Source organism: Nomascus leucogenys, chromosome 5, assembly GCF_006542625.1.
Source record: "Nomascus leucogenys isolate Asia chromosome 5, Asia_NLE_v1, whole genome shotgun sequence".
Classification (NCBI taxonomy): domain Eukaryota; kingdom Metazoa; phylum Chordata; class Mammalia; order Primates; family Hylobatidae; genus Nomascus; species Nomascus leucogenys.
Genome location: NC_044385.1, coordinates 127,943,040 through 127,957,421, shown reverse-complemented (window position 1 = coordinate 127,957,421; position 14,382 = coordinate 127,943,040). Strand labels below are relative to the sequence as shown.

At 36.5% G+C, this 14,382-nt stretch overlaps 1 protein-coding gene across 1 annotated transcript in view; it reads right to left on the bottom strand.

Moving 5' to 3' along the window:
• The window catches only part of ITGBL1 (integrin subunit beta like 1), a 265,662-nt gene that overhangs the window by 18,553 nt on the left and 232,727 nt on the right, over nt 1-14,382 (bottom strand). The window contains exon 8 of the mRNA XM_003270154.2: nt 6,446-6,562. Within this exon, the coding sequence (XP_003270202.1) occupies nt 6,446-6,562 (117 nt within the window). The remainder of the gene's footprint in view (nt 1-6,445; nt 6,563-14,382) is intronic.

The window sequence follows — 14,382 nt, the reverse complement described above, 5'->3', positions numbered from 1 at the left end:
GATGTAATTTGGAGACAATCACATTCTGACTGTATTGTCCACTTAAGAAAGGCTTAGTCTGAGTGTGTGATCTGATCTCTTCCTCATACAAGAAATCCATCAGTGCCTGGGAGTCACTGAATTCATACTCTCAGGTGGCATGATCTCCTTCAAATTGCAGCGATGAACTAGAGAACTCCCTGAAGAAATGTGAACTGATTGTGTAATTAAGAGGTGGCTCTTCATTATCCCTTCGTGTTTTTTAAATTGGACTCATGGGTAGCTATTCCAGGAGTATAGAGGAAAGAAGAAAAGCAATAAGCAGCCTAGTTCTTATTCTTCCCCTAGGTATATGGCACACAGGAGGGAAGTCTCTGATTTGACTTATATTAGGCTAAACAATTAAACACACATGCGCCAGTATGTGAATATATTTCACTTGTGTAATCTTAAAATAATATACCAATAAAATAAATAAATCTCAGGAACTATCACTGGACAAATCATGCCTTTTATAAATAGTGACTTATCTGATAATAAATCCATGCATGCATAGGTCACATAACATTTTCTTTTAATAAAGATGTTTTGAGAACATCCACAGACAGTCTATGATGATTGAACATGACTCACAAGTTAATTAAATGAAGAGTGATCTCACTTCATGCTGATTTTCTTTCTGCTAGTCATTTTCATGACTCTTTCCCAGGTTGTAATTTTGGTGTAATCAAAACTGAACTGTAAAAATTATGAAATTAGTTACATTCACCTTCAGGTACAATTGCTAATTTATCCAACCTATCAGAATTGGTTTAATCATCTTTAGTGTTATTGGTACGAAAGGGGATAAACACTATTGGCTCTTAGTTCTCATGCATCTGCTGATCGGTTAAGTTTATAAATGTTTTTCATTTTACTTATTTGCTTGTTTGCTAAAACGCTAAGACAGTCCCTGGTTTTGGAGTCAGGTACCATATTTTACTCTCTGGCCACATGTTGGATATACAGGTTTTATATTCTCCATGTGAACGGACACAGATCTTATGGTTTAGTGTCTGGTGGAGAACTAAAAAAATTACCAAAATGAGTGACTCTCTATTTTGATATCCTCTGAAGCCATAACAGAGGGATGATGTCTGTGTGTTTCACACTCTCATATTAGTAAGATTTGTTCTCCACTGGCAAGATGATGGGGGGGACTAATTGATTTGGAAAAACCAGCTGCAATTTCCTCCCCAAGGTACAGAGCTGCTGATTTGTGTGAGTCCAACTTCCTTCCAAAACGCTCTGCAGCTAGTGCTTCCAGATACCTGAGACAGATGTATTATTTTGTTCTGTAATGCAGATGGCCACTACAATCTTTTATTTTCATTACAGATATAGGGCATTCATCAAATATCCACTGACACATAGTACCAGGCACATTTCCGTCTTTATGTCTCATTCTTTCCATAAAGCCAAATGGATTATTATCCTTATTGTATATAGGAGTAAACCAAGGTAGACAGGCCAAAAAATACATAGGTAAACCAAAGCAGAGAAGACAAACAACCTGTCCAAGTTACTACAATAAGCAGGAAATAGAGCCAGAATTAACATCCCAGTCTGTCTGAATACAGGGTTCCCATTCATCTTGCTGTATGGCACTGCCTCACTTAATTCCAAAGAAAATGGTTACTTCTTCTCACTTAAATCTTACATGAAAAAAGGCAACAAAGTGCACACCATGTACACTAAAGCAACTGAGGACACCAGACAATGTGGACTTTCTCTAGACAAGATATCGAAATACCCAAAGAAGAATAATGAATTTATATTTTGAAAATAATTTTACTCCTCAGAAACAAAACCTAGGAAGAAATACAACATAGTGTCATCAGATTAATGGGTGATTTTTATTTTGTGGTTTCCATTTCTCTCTACTTATTTTTTTAAGTTTGAAAGCAAAAACATTAATTTAACAATATTTTTAAAGACCTGATATCTAAAGATGAGCCAAGTATAAGAAATGAAGGTGACATAATATATATTATAAATAATACACGAGTAAGTAATACGTGAAAAAAAAATCCTTTCTAATGATGGTACAGGAGCAGCTGAGAAAGAGCTCTTGATGTAAAAAAAAATGAAATCGATATATTCCTTCAATATCTAATAAATACCTTTTCACCTGTGTGCTTTTGCCCAGCTTTCCCAGGCCTAAAATGTTCTTCACACCCTATTTCTGCACATCTAAATACTAGTTGTTCAAGGTCCAAATCACATCCTCACCTTAACTTGAAGAATCCTGTATCCAAAACTGGAATAGTTCTTCCTTTCTCATTCTCCTTAATTGTGAATCCTTTACTTGATCATTTATTCAAATAAAAATATTGAGCATTAACCTTTATCCTAGCTTTGAGCATGTGATAATGAGAGAGATTGATTATATCCATGAGAATTGTAGACTTAAAGAAAAGGGACACAGGGACACTCTCAACACAACTTCATCACACCACGATGCAGGTGGTGCAGTATAGAGGAAGTAGGACATCATTTCAGAGAGGCTTCCTATAGGAGGTAATTTGGAAAAATCATGGAAGAAATGGAAAGACGGTAAGTTATTCACAAGGAGAAGTGACAATAAGGACTAGACTGTCAGGAAGAGGGAACAAACATACCCAAGGGATATGTTCCAAAGGGAGCAACATATCCAAGTTTCTCCATCTCTGTTGCTCTCTGTGAAGAAACCAATTTTTCAAGAAATGGAGACAACTGGTCGAGACAAGCACAGTCTCCTCCACCATTCAGTTGCTCAAACCAGAAAGCTGGTGTTATCCTTGATCCTACCCTGCCCCTCATATTGGGCAATCATGAATTTCCTTAAATATGCTTGTACTCTGGGGAGGGAGCTCTAAATTTCAACTAAGCTCTCAGGCTGACACTTGCCACCAGTCTCCTTTGAAGGCTGTGGGACAGCAGCCACATCTTACCAGCAGGGCACTGTCAGGCACCAGGATATACCCATGGGAGTTCTTGCAGGAGTTCATGAGGATGAACTCATATAATTGGGGATTATTTTCTCTTGGGATAACACAGCCCATATGCACAGAGATGAGATCCACACTGCACAGATGTTGAGGCTTTTCTGGCTTAGAAGAAGTCGCACACCCAACAGGAGCCAAAATCTTTCCCGATGATTCCGTAAACATAGCTTTCAAGGAGCCCACAAGGGACAAGACTGTTGGCAGAGTTATGACACTTATGAAATCCAAAAGCATGAGGTTTCCATCAGCTGCTTATAGTTCAGTTCATCATCTCTTCTAATGTAGTTGAAACTTATCAATCATAAATCATTATGACCATGAGCAATGTTGCTTGTTAACACTGAAATGCACCTTCTTCATCTGTTGCCCGGGAAATAGAGCTAGGAGTTTAACAGAGTGCTGGAGTCTCTTGCAGCAGGGTGAAGGGTTTTGTTAGCCTCTTGACCACACTGCTTCTAACATGTTCTCCAACACATTCAAGATCCTCCACCTTTACTGTCTTCCATCCAGCTAAGGCACCTTCGTCTCTCACCAGGGCTCATCTCCTAACATCCAGATTCACCTACCAACCCACAAACACACATAGTCCTTGGAGCAATCCATACCCCATCTGACAACCAGAAGTACTTTTTAAAACACTGTGATCATGTTTAAGCTCTGTTTAAGTCCTTCCTTTGGTTTCCTGTGCCCTTTAGAGTAAAGCCTCAACTTATTAACATGTTTACAAAACACATCACACTCTTTTCCCTTTGGTTTTCCAATCTGCAATCACACAGGGTTTTTCTCTGGTCCTCAAATGTTCCTGGCACATGTCAGCCACTCTCTTTTCTCCCACACAACTGAGCACAAGCTGCTCTCTGACTGCACCCCACTTCCCCTACTTGGCCAAGTTCCATGTATCCTATTACTACCAAGTATTGTTGTGAGGTGTAGTTAATACCTGTAAAGCACATAGTCTGCATTACATAGTTGTTATCCAGATATGAAGGCATTAGAGAAGACTTTCTTAGCCTTCAGCCTATGTTAAATCCCCGTTATGTATATTCCCATTGAATCAAATCTCTTTTCAGATCACTCAACACCTTTTCATTCCTTTCTCAATGTCCTCCCTTCACGCTCAACCATAAGCTCCAGGAGAGCAAATGCTCTGTGTTCACCACTGAATGTCTAGTGCTGGCAAATAGTAGATGCTCAATGAATATTTGTTTGGTTAATGAAGAAATAATTACTTCATTTTAAACCACGCATAATTTGGAGGAATTTCCATATGAAAATATTTTATTAGAAATTGAAAAGAATCTAAAGCCAAGAATGACTGATTGCTGATAAATCGTTTCGAGAGACATTGACCTAACTATGAAAGTGGAAGAGACTGAGATTACTCCAAAGCAACAAACAGGCAGAAAAAACATACAAAAGCCATTTCTGGCCGGGCTCGGTGGCTCACACCTGTAATTCCAGCTCTTTGGGAGGCCAAGGCAGGAGAATCCCTTGAGCCCAGGAGTTCAAGATCAACCTGGGCCACTTAGTGAGACCCCCCCCCGCCCATCTCTACAAAACATAAATAGCCAGCTGTGGTGGTACGTGCCTATAGTCCCAGATACTCAGTAAGTTAAGGCCAGAGGATTGCTTGAGCCTAGGAGTTGGAGGTTTCAGTGAGCTGTGCTTCTACTACTGCACTCCAGCCTGGGTGACAGAGTGAGACTCTGTCTCAAAAAGAAAAAAAAAAGAAAGAAAAGAAAAGTAAAAAAACAACAAAAAAAATGGTAACAAGAGCAGAGACATGTAGCTGGCACTTTCTAGGGGCCAGGCAAGCTTTTTATACATGTATATGTACATATACATACATACATATTGCTATGAGAATTAAATGAGTTAATATATGTCATGTCCTTAACAAACAAACAAAAAGAGTAAAACCTACATAGGTATTTCTGGTAACTAATACCAGTGAATAGAGGATTTAACCTAAGAATAGTATTGACATATTGTGAAAACACTTTGATGTCACTCTAGGGAAAACTGACATAAGGTACAATCTGTGAACTAAATATCAGAGCTGAAATTCTGGGTCTGCCACATTTTAGTTATGGGATGTTAACTTCTCCAACCTCACTCAGTTTTCCATTTATGAAAGAAAAAATAGTAGAAACAATTTCTTAGGGTGGCTGCCATGACAATGGCATAAGATAAGCCACCCAGCACAACAGATATTTTACGAATTTATGCCTAGTGTTCCATTACTGGAACGCTAAGCATGTGGGAGTTATTTATATCCTACTGCTCAAGGTCATCACCAAGGTCTGACTGCAAAAATTCAAAAAATTCTAACCTCAGGTATAAACAGGTTAAAAGGGATTTTCCCTTCAACTCACAGAGAAAGGAAAGAAGAAAGTATTATTTGTCAGGTTTCAAATGCCTTATCGTTGGTTAGAGAGAGAACAAGCATACAGATGATTGATACAGATAGATAATAGATATACAGATAATAGATGATTGATAGATAGATAGACAGACAGATAGATAAATGATGGATGGATGGATGGTGCCTCAGCCTTCCATTAAGACACACATTCTACTACATATTAGTTATTTTTCCTGATCCTCTCCCTCATCCCACCCTCCACACTCCAATAGAACCTATGTAACAAGCCTACATATGTATCCCTAAATTTAAAATAAAAGTTAGAAAAGACACACATTTTGTTTCTTTCCCCCAGTAAAGGGATATAATTATTTTCTTGTAATGTAATTCTATGTCCACATCACTTCATTTATACTGGAGACATGGAAAAATCTGTAATTCACATGCATCAACCTCAGTAATATGAATTTTTTCAAGAATGCAATACAAGAATAATGTTGACCTGCATTCCCGGCCATGGAGGTGCTCAGATTAGCACTCTACTCCCAGGACTCTCATTTTTGCGGGTTACTCTGCTCACTACCCTCTATCAGCCTCACTCATTCTCTGGACAGTTTATTAATGCCAGCGAGCTCTTGTTTGGGTATGAGAGGCATCATGTAATCTGAGCATATACCTCTTATGATTTTTAAGTGTAATCTTACTCTATTTTTTCAAGTTTGTGGGTGATATTTTACTTTCTCCTACCAGTGTTTATAAATAAAGTAATGAAAATCATGTTAAAATGCTGACCTGCCCCAAAACCTTTCACTATCATAAAGTAACCTAGGACTTAGATTCAATGACCTTTAATTGATAGTGTACTGTGTACCTTCACATACCTGCTAAATCAAGAGTTCAGGGAAATAAAGGTCATTACAAACCTAATTGTATATTGCTTCTAGGTTCAATGGTATATTGCTTTCTGTTTATCTTATTTTTAACAGCAATTGAAGAAGCAAGAGTCAGTAGAATAAGAAAGGCAGGTAAAGCAAGTTGCATGCAGGTAGCATACAGCTATGAGAAAGGTTACCACCTCCACAGACCACACCATCGAGGTCTTCACAGCGGCGATCATCACACTCACAAGTCTTGCCATACACCCGGCGATCTCCTGGAGGGTAGCAGGTGCATTTGCCACATTCACATTTACCTGTAAAGTATAAAGTGTACACTTATGAGGAGAGTCCCAGAATCACCAAGGCTTTCAAGGAGGCAAACACAATATTAAACCCAAATCTCCTAGAAGAGTTCTGGTCTGTGCCTGATAACAGTCACACAAATACACATTTCCAACCTCCCTAAGGTAAGCTGAAGTTCAAGAAGAAATTCCGTGGTGGTCTGGAGTGGAAGTGGCAGTTGCTGTCTCAGCAGTCATTCACATTTGCTATTCTCTAATTTTTGTTTCATTCATTTTTGAATAAATCCATCATAAAACTCTCTGGCTATTTCATATACAACTTATCTTGATGATTCCTTGAACATAACATAATACATTATATATACTGACATAATTTAGTATGATGTGGTCATTTTAAAATGTTTTAATCTTGGGTCTATCTGCTCCATGAGAAAAAAAAGTGGTCATAGGTAATATTTCAATGTGCTATTTTAGTGACTATTTGTAGTCAATTTTATAGTTCATAGAACTCATTTTAGCACAGAACATATGTCAAAGCACATAACCTAAATAGCTTTATTATCCTTGTCTTAAAATTTAAAATTATAAATATTTTTGCAATGAATTTGGTTCATCGTTTGGGAACCCCTTAACTAGTCCCATTATGCTGAGTTTCATCATGATTTATTGAGTGGTAGCTACGTGTCAAACACTATCATTCCCTGCATGACATCATTTCATTTTCCAATACCACACATTGACTAGAATCATTACAATCATTTTACTAAACAGGAAGCCAAGACACATTGAGGCTAAGTAACTTTCCAATGGTGAACCAGCTAGGAAGAAATAGATTCAAAATTTACATCCATTCTCATTAACCTCAAAGTTTGCACAACTAACCTTTAAACCACATTGCATCTTAATATATGTCTAATGCAGCACCAGAAGGCTATATGAGAAAGTAAATTTCTTATGTTTGAGGAATCACTACTGGTTTGCCAGAAATTCGCTTGGGTGACAGTGCTCCGAGACATCTGTTACTCTCTGTCATTGGCCCAACCATCATAATTACACACCCACTGAAATAATCACAAGATGCTTCAGGGCTGACCTTGCAATGTTGTTAGTCTCTCTGTTGCTGAACTTGTATCTTGTTAAAGAAATTCTGAGTTGGTGGATGATGGGGGAAAGAAAAATTAGTATTTAGGATCATATAATTTCAGAGCTGTAATTAAAGATAATCTAATGCAATGATTCATAATATTTTCTAGCTGACATGATGGGGTCACGATCCCTTTGAGAATCTGGTGAAAGACATGGCAATACAGTGTTGTGCTGGCTGACCTTCAACTAATCTCTACTTGGAGGTAGTCCCAAGTTCAGCAGGAGGCAGGGGCTTCCCTCCTTCAACGATATTCCCTCTTCCTACACCCTGGCAGCCAGAACAGGGACTCATCAGACACCCTTGGTCCCTTGGTCAGGGCTTTGATTCTTGAGGGTGAAAGCAAAGGCACAACGTCTGTGGGCAGCATGGCAAGTGCAACAGCATAGCAACTCTGGGAGCCGTGAAGCTCAGCCTGCAGTGGCTGACATTCAGAAGTGATGGCAGCAGAAACTGGTTCTTGGCAGTGCCTTGCTGCCCCAGGTTGCTGCAGGAGCTAATTGTTCAAAGTTGCATTCTGAGCCTAAAGCCTTCTAATAAAATATTTTTTATCCCTTTTAATGAAGTTGGTTTTGTTGTTTGCAGTCAAGAACCATAACTGGCAGAACACAGATCTATCCCTGGAAAAATATACCAATACACATTTTTTTTTTTTGGGTAAAATGTCAGAAGGATCCATGACTTCCTTCAATTTATTTAATAGATGAGGAAACTCAAGTATGCTGGGGCTAAATGATTTGCCCAAGGCCAGCTCTCTATCTATCAGCGGTGTTGGTTTTAGAACCTAGATTTTCTGAACTCCAGTCACCTTCCAATGTGCATAAATGCTCTAATCTTTTTCATGGGTGGATGTGCAAATGATTCCAATAATGCAGGCTGTGGGGAGAAAGAGGCAAACTGTAGTACCATCAGCAGTGTGATCTGGATACGGTGAACTGTTCCTTCACAGACAGACGTGGGAAGCCATGATCATCAGTTGCACTATTCCTGAGGGGCAATGCATTCCAGTTACATAGACAGAACCAGTTTCTACATTTCAGGGGATACGTATTTATGGTGACAAACTTATTCACATTTTAAGTAATTTTAAGTAATTCACATTTTAAATAATTTTCCTGAATATGCCTCATTGGCTTCTGTGCCTCTTCAGAAAAGATGAACTAAACACTGGCATATGTGTTCAGATTTCAACATTCTATTGTTTTCATTGTGGATAACTTCTGTCGTATATTTTTGTGTAAAGTTAGACAATAAAGTGTTAATATTCTGGCACTGGCACGTTTTCTTTCCTGATAAATTATAATTCACATGTCTGTTTTAAATATCAGAGAATATATTAACCAATTTTCAATTCTTTTTTCACCATGTATCTATTGGATTTTTAAAATGACTAATATTAAGGCAACTGTGAGACGAATTAACCTTTTGCATGCAACCCTAATACAGTTTATAAGATACAGTGGCTTCTGACAGAAATAAAAAAAAATGCATTAGGATGGGCACAAAAAATAGAACAAGACGTACTGTTTAATAGCACAATAGGGTGACTACAGTCAATAATAACTTAATTGTATATTTTAAAATAACTTAAAAACTGTAACTGAATTATTTGTAACTCAAAAGGATAAGAGCTTGAGAGGATGAATAACTCATTTTCCATGGTGTGCTTATTTCACATTGCATCCTATATCAAAACGTCTCATGTCTCCCACAAATATATACACCTACTATATATCCACATTTTTAAAAAATTTAAAAATTAAAATATAATGCATCAGGAAAGGCTAATTTATTGCAGACCGAGAGGTAAAAAAGAGTAAGTTCTTCGTGCACTCCATATTTTTTTTGTTTGTTTTTTTGGAGACAGAGTCTTGCTCTGTCAGCCAGGTCGGAGTGCAGTGGCGTGATCTCGGCTCACTGCAACCTCTGCCTCCTGGGTTCAAGCGATTCTCCTGCCTCAGCCTCCTGGGCAGCTGGGACTATTGGCACATGCCACCATGCCCGGCTAATTTTTGTAAGTTTATTATTTTGCTGCCTCAGTTCACAACTTCTATTTAGCCACTACCACAAGTCACTACCAATTTTTGTCTCAGTCATTATCATATACCTATCAGGTAAATTTCCAATCATTCTTCAAGGTCCAAGGAAAACTTCATCAAATCTGTGACTTTGGCATCCTCCTACTCACACACCTTCACAAATACAATAAAATTAACTATGCTTCTTATGTGTCCTCATAATATTTTTCTTTTTTCTTTTTTTTTTTAGGCAGAGTCTCGCTCTGTCACCCAGGCTAGAGTGCAATGTTGCAATCTCGGGTCACTGCAACCTCCGTCTCCTGGGTTCAATAATTCTCTTGCCTCAGCCTCCCGAGTAGCTCGGATTGCAAGCACGTACCACACGTCCAGCTGATTTTTTTTTTCTATTTTTAGTAGAGACAGGCTGGTTTTGAACTCTTGGCCTCAAGCAATCCACCCGCCTTGGCCTCCCAAAGTGCTGGGATCAAAGGTGTGAGCCACTACGTCTGGCCATCATAATGTTTTGAATCAATATTTATTGAACAGGTGCATTAAACAATAATCATATATAAAACTATAGAAATATTCACACAATACATGAGCATTAATGGTAGAACTTGAATTTGAAATAGTATATCTCTCCCAGAATAGATATTCATTTCCAATTGCTGAATACCTTCATTTGTATTTTCCATGGTTAGATCAATTAAATATGTCCCATGGCAAATTCATCATCTGTATTCACAAACCTACTCCTCTTCTTGGGTCTTTTGTGAAATTTCACATAATCCACTTTCTTAAAACATACATATGATTGTGTAATTCCCTTGCACAAATCCCTCTGAGGGCCCCATGTAACCTTCAAAGCAAAGACTAGATTCTTCAACAGAGCTTTCCACACATGGTCCAACTTAACCTTTTCAAGTACATATCCAGCAATTATTATGCACTCATGTTCCCTTTATGTTCCCTATTTCTTCCCTCTGTGGTACACACCACCATTTTCTCTGTAAAGTCCTACTCAGTGTTCCATAGCCAGCCCTAATCTAATCTCCTCTCTGAAACCTTCCTTGCCATCCCTGGTTGGTTACCTGGAAGAATTGTCACCTCTGATCCCACAGCCCTTTTTCTATACCCCCAGTAGAACACTGAATGCAATGTTTAAACTAGATAAGCAAGTGCCTCAACCCAATTGTAAGTGATAAAATCACTATGGTCCAGACTAACAGTGAGATTTGTATCTTTTTGGCAGCCAACTAAGTTCTCCCTTAATGTAGTAGAAGGACGCTGACATACAGGTTTATTGACTTGATTACAGATAAGAAATTGAGTCCAATCTTTTTCTTTTGTCTACTAAATGATCTTATTATTTCAGTGATTGTTTTACTGTTATGGAGATACAACTGTGGCTTCTGAAATCAATACCAAATTAATATTCTCATACATGAGAAAGAAGGAAAATGGAAATCTGCCTTTCTAGCACTGTGCTACTTTATACAACATATTTAAAAGAAAATCTAAAAAAAGAGATACACAAAGAAATAAAAATAAAGCAAGTAATTTGCAAGAAGACAATTCAGAAACAGACAGAAAGGAGCATAGAACTAACTGTGTGAGAAGAAATTAATTCAACCAACATCATCAATATCATCCAACCAAAACTTATCTGAAATTTACTCTACATTGAGTCTGCCTACTCTTATTAAGTTTTAATAAATTAGATAATCTTTAGGCACATACAAAATCATTCCAATGATATCATTTCATAAAGAACTGCATTTTTATGAATTATATTTTAAAGCTCATTATAAGCTATCAAAGAAGAATAATGAACTCAGGCAGATTTTTAGAAGTTCTGATCAAAATAGATTTTACTTAAAAATTCAAACAAGTTCAGACTCTGAACTTGTGTAAAATATAGACAAATTATAAGTCAAGATATAAGCAAAAAGCCCAACTATGTGCAGGTAATCGTTTTAATAAAAACTCTTAATTTAAATCTCTTTAAATTTATATTTTCCCACAATCATTACAATATAAGATTCAGATAAAGTGTCTATTTTTGCCTTAGAGTACATTTTTTCTCATAAGAAATACATTAAAATGTGAAAACCTTGATTCACTTACTCCAAAATATTTTATATAAAATTCAACAAGTATTTAAGAATCTGTTTTGTATGAAATACACGATTAGATATGGGAGTACACTGTTAAATAAAAGATATATATGTCTCTAAAGTCTGCTATTCTATAGCATTTACCTCATTTTACTGCATATTGACTACCAAAAAATGTGGAGGAATGATTATATCACCAAAATCAAACCCTAAATATTTTGACCAGAATTACTAACTTCATAATAAAAAAGTGCTACTAGTATAAAACTAAAAGGTCACAATATATGTAAGAAGTGTTTTATTGAATATATAGACAGCTAAAATTTACTAGGACATTATCTCATTCTAACCTTAAGCCCAATCTTCTATATAACTATCTCAAAATATTTAAAGTATTCATCAAAAAGGAAGCTTAAAATTTTAGAATGTTATATGTATTTTTGAATAGCATTTTGTGTATTGAATATTTTATATGTAAAACTAATTCTGGAAATAAAACTCTGCTCTGGGTTTATAAAATAGTTTCCACTTGAATATTTGTCTGAAGCCCAACCAGACCTCACCTATAGGCCACAGCACCCTCTCCCACTAGTAATGAACTGCCTTCAAAAATTATCTCAACATAATCCACATTATCTCATTCTAACCTTAAACCCAATCTTCTATATGGCTAGCTCAAAATCTTTAAAGTATTCATTAAAATGGAAGCTTAAAATTTTAGAATGCTATGTGTATTCTTGAATAGCATTTTAATGCTATTAGATTGAATATATTATATGTAAAAATAATTCTGGAAGTAAAAACTCTGCTCTGGGTTTATAAATTAGTCAGCACTTGAATATTTGTCTGAAGTCCTTCCAGACCTCACCTATAGACCACAGCACCCTCTCCCACTAACAATGAACTGCCTTCAAAACTTATCTCAGCATAATCCATGAAAAATACATCACACTATTTTTCTCTTCATATGGGTGGCATATATGAGAGATTATACCTCAAAGGCAGCTAAAAGGAGTAGCAGGAGAATAAGGAGGAGGAGAAGGAGGAGGCTTAGCTAGAACTGCTTCATTCTAATAGGGGAAAGCCGTGGTGGTAGTGATTGCCGGGAGGAGTAACATAAAACTGTGCAAAACATAGATGAGTAAAAGATAGAAAGCACCTTGTGTTGCAAAAGCATAGCAGCAGAGTACAATTTAAAGCAAACTTCTCGAAAGGAAGTTTGCTGTTGTTCTCTTAACTCCAGTCTCATCTCAACCCAATCCAATTATCTCAAGACACCACTATGTGATAAGTACTTCTTCAGAAACGCCTCCAGTGACCCCAACCCAGTGGCCAATTCTCTGTACCATCTTATATAACCTCTCGGAATCTTTTGAGAGTTGACCCTGCCCTTTTGGGAAATACTTTCTTCTACTAGCTATTGTTAGATTACGAATTCTTCTTAGGCTATATTACTGGATTCTCATCTTTATACAAATATCTAAATCTTGGATTGCCCCATGGCTCAGCCCTCAACCTTCTTTCCTATATATTTTCCAAAATTTCCTGCTATCCCATGGAATAAACAACTGTCTTACATGATGAACACTCTCAAATATATCACTGGCCTAGAGTCATCCCCTGAGAAGACACTATTCTATAAAATTGCTTTATAATAATGCCAATAGGTATATATAATAATCCTTTCAAAAGATATCCAACATTATGTTTAACAGGGAGTGATCTAAGTTAGCGATGGAAGATGCTTATAATAACCATTGTTATAGTTTAAGTGCGATTTAATAAAATTTAGACAAACAATACAATAAAGAGCCAAGATCATTATTAGCAGATGGTCTGTCTTTATGCCCAAGATTTTAAAAATTACAAATGCATTTAAAGCAATAAAATATTTTGGCAAGGTATCCTGTGACAAAATTAACATACAGAAATGAAAAAATTTTTATGTGCCAACGCTAACCCAACCTAATATAATGGAAAATTGTTTTGTGTACAAAAATATCAGCAACATAAAATAAATGACTTATAAAACATTGCACTATAAAGTCATAGTGAAGGCCATAGGAGAAGACCTATAATTTTAAAAAGGACATACTTTCTTTTGAGTAAGAAAAGTGTCTGATTTTTTCCTGAATTAATAAATCAATATTGTACCAATCAAACTCACTGAATGTTTTCAAATTGATGAAATGATCCTCAAATTTGTCTGAAATAACAAGTATGGTAATGTTCAGGAATACTTTAAAAATAGAGTCTGTGTGCATCTATGGAAGTGGAGAAACGTCATAACAGGTAAGTTAACAATGTAAAATGACTCTTTTTATAAGTCAAGAATAGTCAGACGTCAATTTTATCTTATTCAACCAAATAAAATGTCCTCTATAGTACATAAAGTGTTTTACTAGTGAAAAAGGAAGAAAGAGGAAGAAAGAAAAAATGTTAAAGGAAATGCATGCACTTAATAAACAATAATAATTGTTTGTTGCTAATGGTAAGCATTTTAAAACCTTCTATTTGGATTAGGAATAACAGAAAGATAAATTTCTCTTTTAC